The sequence below is a fragment of the Corvus cornix genome, chromosome 3 (assembly GCF_000738735.6).
Source record: "Corvus cornix cornix isolate S_Up_H32 chromosome 3, ASM73873v5, whole genome shotgun sequence".
Lineage (NCBI taxonomy): Eukaryota > Metazoa > Chordata > Aves > Passeriformes > Corvidae > Corvus > Corvus cornix.
The window spans coordinates 70,365,154-70,371,153 of NC_047056.1; the positions used below are offsets into that span (position 1 = coordinate 70,365,154).

Below are 6,000 nucleotides of genomic sequence, written 5' to 3' on the forward strand. Positions count from 1 at the left end.
GACACAGACTATTTTTGTTCAGTTGGCCATACACTGAGACATCTGAAAGATTGTGCCAGGGCCTCACCAAATCAATCTTTAGTCAGTTAGGGGGAGAGATACAATATAAGTACAGCATTTACTGTGCCGGAAGGTAGAACCTATACAGAGGTTACAGCTGGAAGAACTTTGTGTTCCACTTGTTACACAGGTTTTTTTAAAGAATAATGGTAATAATAAAATATTTAGATCCAAAGAGTGCTTGAAATTGCAGCCTGTGGTCTGAAGCCTGAGCACTAATGGTGAGGCAGCTCTGAACAAGATGGGATCTTAACTCCTCAGTTTTTCATCCACTGCTCCTGCCATTTAGAAATATTTACAGCCGTCCTTATCTTTCCTTCTCTCACTCATGATTTATTTTTTTTTTTAATGGAAAAAGGCTGGTGTTTTTGTAAACAAGCGTTTCTCTGGAGTAACTGCAGCTCAAAGCGCCACAGCCCTGTGCCAGTCCCTCCATACCAGAGCACGACGCCAGCACTAGAGAGGGGCCAGCGCCTGTAAGAACCAAAGGGGGCAAGCAGAGCTCCCGGGTCTGTCGGAGAGGGGCCGGCAGGACCCGAGCCGGGCCGGGGGAGCGGAGCCGCAGCAGCGCGGGACGAGGGTGCGGCAGCGACTTGCGGGGCCCCGGCGGGCACGGAGGGCGGGAGCAGAGGTGTGGGGCGGAGGAGGGGGAAGGCGGCGGCGGGGCGTCACGGGAGCCCTCGCTGCTATAAAAGGGCCGGGTGCGGCGGAGCGGCGCATCCCTCTCGCCCGCAGCCACAGCGGCAGCAGCAGCACCAGCATCGCGGCGGGACAGCATCAGATGGGCATGGGGACGGCGCTGGCGGCGCGGCTCGGCCTGGGGCTCCTGCTCCTTGCCCTCCTCCTTCCCACGCAGGTGAGCCCCGGAGCGGCCCCACGAGAGAGGCGGGGGAGCGGCCGCGCCGAGACCCTCCCCGTGGCTCCCCGCCGCGGCGGCCGCCTCGGGAGCGGCGAGGGGCGGGTTTCTCCCGAGAGGAGCTCCCGCTCGTGTGCGCCATCCCGGAGCCCGCCGCGGCGCCCCGCGGGCCGCCGTGGGTGGCGGGCGGGTCCTCCGCCCCGGGGCGGCGGCGGCGGGCGAGAGGAACGAGCCCGGGCAGCCCCCGCTGCGGACGGGGCGGGGATGGGCGCGGACGGGCGGCGGGGCGAGCCCGGAGCCCTGGGACGGCAGCGGCGGTGCGGTGGATTATCCCGGTCAAAACAAAAAAGATGAAGTTAGAGTTCACCGCCCTTTCTTTCCCTTGCGATCCCCGAGGGAAAGTCGCGGCACTGTGGTATGAGCGGCAGCTGAGCGCTCGTTCCCCCGCTGATTACAGGGAGAACGATCCCTCCAAACCCGAGAGAGCGCCGGGAAGGCACCAGTGTTGCAGCGGGAGCCGGGTCTGACCCTCCCCCCACCAAAGCTGCGGGGCTTTGGGTCCGGTCCTGGGCTCGGTTCCCGGCAGGAGTGGGACGTTTAGGGGCTGGAAGCAAAGGCGCCAGCCTCTGGCTGCTGCGCTGGCCGAGCCTTGCCCTTGGCACAAAGGTAATGGATGCAGGAGCGATCCGCTTCTCTTTAAGTGGCCAAGGCGAGCGGGGCTCCCAGATTCCGTATCGGTGTGTCGTTCCTAAAGACCACCCCTTCAAAAGGGTGAATACCAAAATATCAGAAAAATGAACAGCAACGGCATTGCTGGATGGTGTTCCCTCCTCCTCTCCTCTTTGTTTGCAAGGAAGGGCATTATCCCTACTCCATTGTGCTCAGTGGAGTCTTGCCCTTGGCAGTGATGAGAGGAGAATCAGACCCTTTGGGTTACCGGTATTTGTCACATTCACGTTGAGAAAACCTCTGCGGTCCCATCTACTGTGACGTTGTGGAACTTGGCTATAAGCCTATTCTCTTCCACCCCCCCACCACCCCCCCCCCAAAAAAAAAAAAAAAAAAAGAGAGAAACTAGTGGGGTTTTTGTTTAAAACCAAGAAAACTTTAAAAATACATAACCAAGAGTGCAATGATGGTGGAGTCTTTGTGTGAAGACTGAAAAAAATTCTAGGGCAGGTTGGGACTTGCCTTGTAGGTTATTAACTCAGCAATTCGTTATTGATCACTTTCAGACCGGTTTCAACAGAAACTTCAGCACAGCGATTTTTATCCTGCAGTGCTAAATTGCTTCCAGCATGGTGCCAGTTGCCAAAAATGCTAACTACCAGAAGCTTTACACCATCCTTACGTTTTTCTATTGTATGCTTTTTTTTTAGTAAAAAATACTGAAAGAAAGTGCTTATGCAGTTTTCTAATAAATTTAACATTGACTTCATAGCTTCAGTATTGAGGGATTTTTTTTTTCTGCTGATCTATTTTCTCAGCAGCACTAGAAATGTGAGAAAATAAGAACACCTTCTGTAGACAGAATTACTTATTAAACTAACTAACCTCTTAAAAAAAAAATGTTTTTACTTGAATTAACTCTTAAGAGCTTACCAGAATGCTCTGGTAGAACACAAGTTTGCTGCCATGCTGAAGCCAATCTTTCTGTATTATGCTCATTTCTGGGGAGGAGATAATGGGATTCTTGCTCTTGTTTTTTATCCTTGTGTTTCACGTGCTTTTTTTCATGGGAATAAAAATACTTTAGGTTATCTTTGAAAGTTTTTTTGTGCATGTGTAGAAAATCATTTGATATTGAAGTTGCACAGTTTTTATTCTGGCCCTATAATGAAGAGTTATGAGGGGAAAAGGGTATTTTTTTTATTTTGCTTTCTATCAGCATTTTTAAAATTTGCTAATATATGGTCTTTTCACTGCCCTTTTTTTTGTGTGTTCTAGAATGCTGATAGGTTGTGATTTAATCAGTATGGTTTCATTGTTCTAACTTCTGCAGCTCAGTGCTACCACAGCAAGATAAGAGAGGCTGAAATATTAAACCCACTCACATAAAGCCCCACCATTGCTTCAAAAGAAGCCACAAACCAGCCCCAGAAACAGTATCAATAGATTCTTGACCATCGTTTCCTCATTTTTTGTTTGTGGCTTAGTCTAAAAAGGCAGACTGCAATTCATGCAGTTGTTTGAAAGTCTTTCTTATCCTAAGATTTGTCTTTACATAGCTCTATATTTGCACTTTTTTTTTTTTTGGTGAGGTTTTTTGAAACCTATTTATCTTCTAATTTAGGGAAGGATTTCCGTAAAGTAATAGCTATGTAAAAAGATTTAGAAAAATACTAGATTTAGTTCTTTAACAAGTCCCATGCATGCAATTCAAAATGTCTTTGTCCTTAACTGCACAATGAAAGGCGTGAGCATTTGTATATATCATCTGAGTACTGTGACTGAGTGGGGCTACACGGTGTTCATTGCTACGACTCTATTTCTGATTTTTAAAAAAAGACAATATAACCCTTTTTGTTACTTCCCCTCCTCTCCACATTTTAGATCTACTGTGGTCCCAATGGAACAAGTCCAACACCTTCAAACAATTCTTCAGCAAGTTCCACTTCTCTGTCAGCTGTCACAAATTCAGTGAACAATACCACCACTCACGGACATGGAAATTCTCTTCACTCAACCACAAGTCTTTTTTTCATTCTCTCAGTTTCGCTTCTGTATCTTTGCTGTTAAGAGACTCTGGCATGGAAATGGCTACTACTCCCCACCCCGTTTCCTGAACCACCTGAGATGGCTAGATCTCCAACCCAGCATGAGAAGAAATGAATCCAAACTCCACATCAAACCAGCTTGGTTCCACTCCATACTCAAATTAGTACCAGTCTGACCTAGAGAAGCACTCAGTATTCTGACTTTCAAAGCTGACCAGTGTGAAAAGACCAGCTTCAGCAAGGAGGTAAAATTATGAGATTTTTCACCAAATGAGTTGGAATCTGGAAAACAAGATGGAAGCAAAAAGAGACAGTACTGACAAACCAAATTTAAAGCTGAGAAGAAATACAGTATCTTATAATAAGGATGGATGATAACACTCCATGAAGAAAAAAGGCTAAAGAGTTTATCTACCATTTAGAATAAGGACTTGAAGAGTTTTATTTTTTGTTTAGGTTCCAAAAAGTCAACAGGCTCAGAGAACCCCTAGAAAACACAGAAAAGCTCAAATGATTCTGTTTCTTGCACAGCCTATATGGTTATAACTTATGGATATTAGGGTGCATGAAAAACAAACATCAGTAAGAAGGGTTTCTTCTAGATTTCATTTGTATGAAATTGTTACAAGGCTAAAATAGAATAACAAATTTTTGTAAGCATCCTCTTATTTAACCCCTGATTCCTAACTAACTGGTTAGCCAGGCAGGGCTAGTTTTGAAATAGCTAAAACCCCACCAGTTTTCATAAGAGTGGAATTATTTATGGTGGGAGTTTGAATTTGACATTTTATTTAAATTGTTTGTATATTAAACCATATGTGCCAGAGAAAGGAGGTGTGGAAACATTAGAAAAAGTACCAGGAGCTTTTTGTAAATGAAATTCAGAAAAAAACGAACAAACAAAAAAGTCAATGGATGTATGTCTCCTCTTTCCTTTATTTCTCCTCCCAAGCTCTACAAGTTGTGTAAGTTTTTTTGCTCCTGGAACTTTCCTTAATTATGAAGGATTTATGAAATCTTATGAGTAAAGTTATAGTGCTTTTTTTTTTTTTTTTTTGGCACAAGGTGAATAACTTACTGGTTTTTGAAGAGTTTTAATTGTGATAGTCTACTTTAAACCTGGGCTAATATTTGTGGTGGGGAGAAGGAATGGGGAGAGGAGAGCAAACCGCCAAAGAAAAAGAAATTAAATGAACAGGTGTTTGGAATATGAAGACTGGAGTCTTAATTTAATCACTGAATTTAAAAGTTACATTTGTAAATACTACTTTTTAAATTTTTTTTTCTGAATTAAAATTGCTACACTTGCACAGATTGTTTCTGTATCATCCAACACTTTAGAAAATAGTATCTGGTACTTGATCAAAACAAGCTTTGTTGAGGAAGTTCAACTACCTTGATGATGATACCTTGTCAGAAAAAAATTAACTATGTTGATATGATCACATGTGAGTGTACATGACCATACCACTGTCTGTAGATATTTATCTCAGTATAAGATCATGTCAAACATGAGTGGCTCTCTTAATTTTTTTTTAATACACATCTGTCTTTCAGTTACATTCCCACCAATTCACAGTATCATATATTAGTAGCAAGCTAACACAAATTCATGTCAGTGAGTGTACATGGACATTTCCTTATGCTTATCATTTGTATCCAGTAAAATGTTAATGATTGTATTTTGTGTTTGTGTAATAATGCTTTGATTTATTAGGTACTGATTTTCATTGGAAAAACCTGTAAATAAAACAGTGGACAGGCAATGCATTCTAGATGCACTTCCAGACACTTCTACAAAAACTTGTACCTTGCCTGCGTTAAGTGAATGAACTGTTAACCAAGATGGTATATGTGATTAAAAACCTCAAGGTCTAGAAATGCTGAAGTGTAATTAGTTTTATTTCTCTGGAAGGTTTTCTGCCACTGGGAGTCTGGATTTCACTTTGAAACCAGGGAGTGAGATTTGATTAGCATCTCTAGTAGCTGTAGTAAGTTTTCCATACTTATTACAGCCTCTTCCCTTTCAAAGTATGACTATATTTTCATGTTAGACAAACAGTGCTTAGACAGAGTTTTCCTTTATTTCTTTTGCTGGCAGTGAGCAACTTTCCTTATGATGGCTAAAGCTCTTTCTCAGCTTCTGGTTATCAAGCAATGTGAATTAACTGCTTAAAAGTTTCTGACTCCCACAGAGTACACTAACACAATAGGCATATCCCAATAATACAAATTGAGCCATGCTTGATGAAGGACAGACGCTGGAAGAGGTAGGAATTTATGCAAAATTTTTCTGAAAAGCCAAAATTAACTAGATGAGCATTCAGTAACAAATAGTTGCAGTTCATGGCATTCCAAATCTGTGTC

At 43.4% G+C, this 6,000-nt stretch overlaps 1 protein-coding gene across 1 annotated transcript; it reads left to right on the forward strand.

The window, feature by feature from the left end:
- The first annotated feature begins 768 nt into the window (after positions 1-768).
- On the forward strand, positions 769-5,516 carry CD24 (CD24 molecule). Its single transcript, XM_039569260.1, has 2 exons — positions 769-916; positions 3,470-5,516. Exons 1-2 carry the CDS (start codon positions 842-844, stop codon positions 3,653-3,655), a joined length of 261 nt encoding a protein of 86 aa, XP_039425194.1. The 5' UTR covers positions 769-841; the 3' UTR covers positions 3,656-5,516.
- Positions 5,517-6,000: the final 484 nt, after the last annotated feature.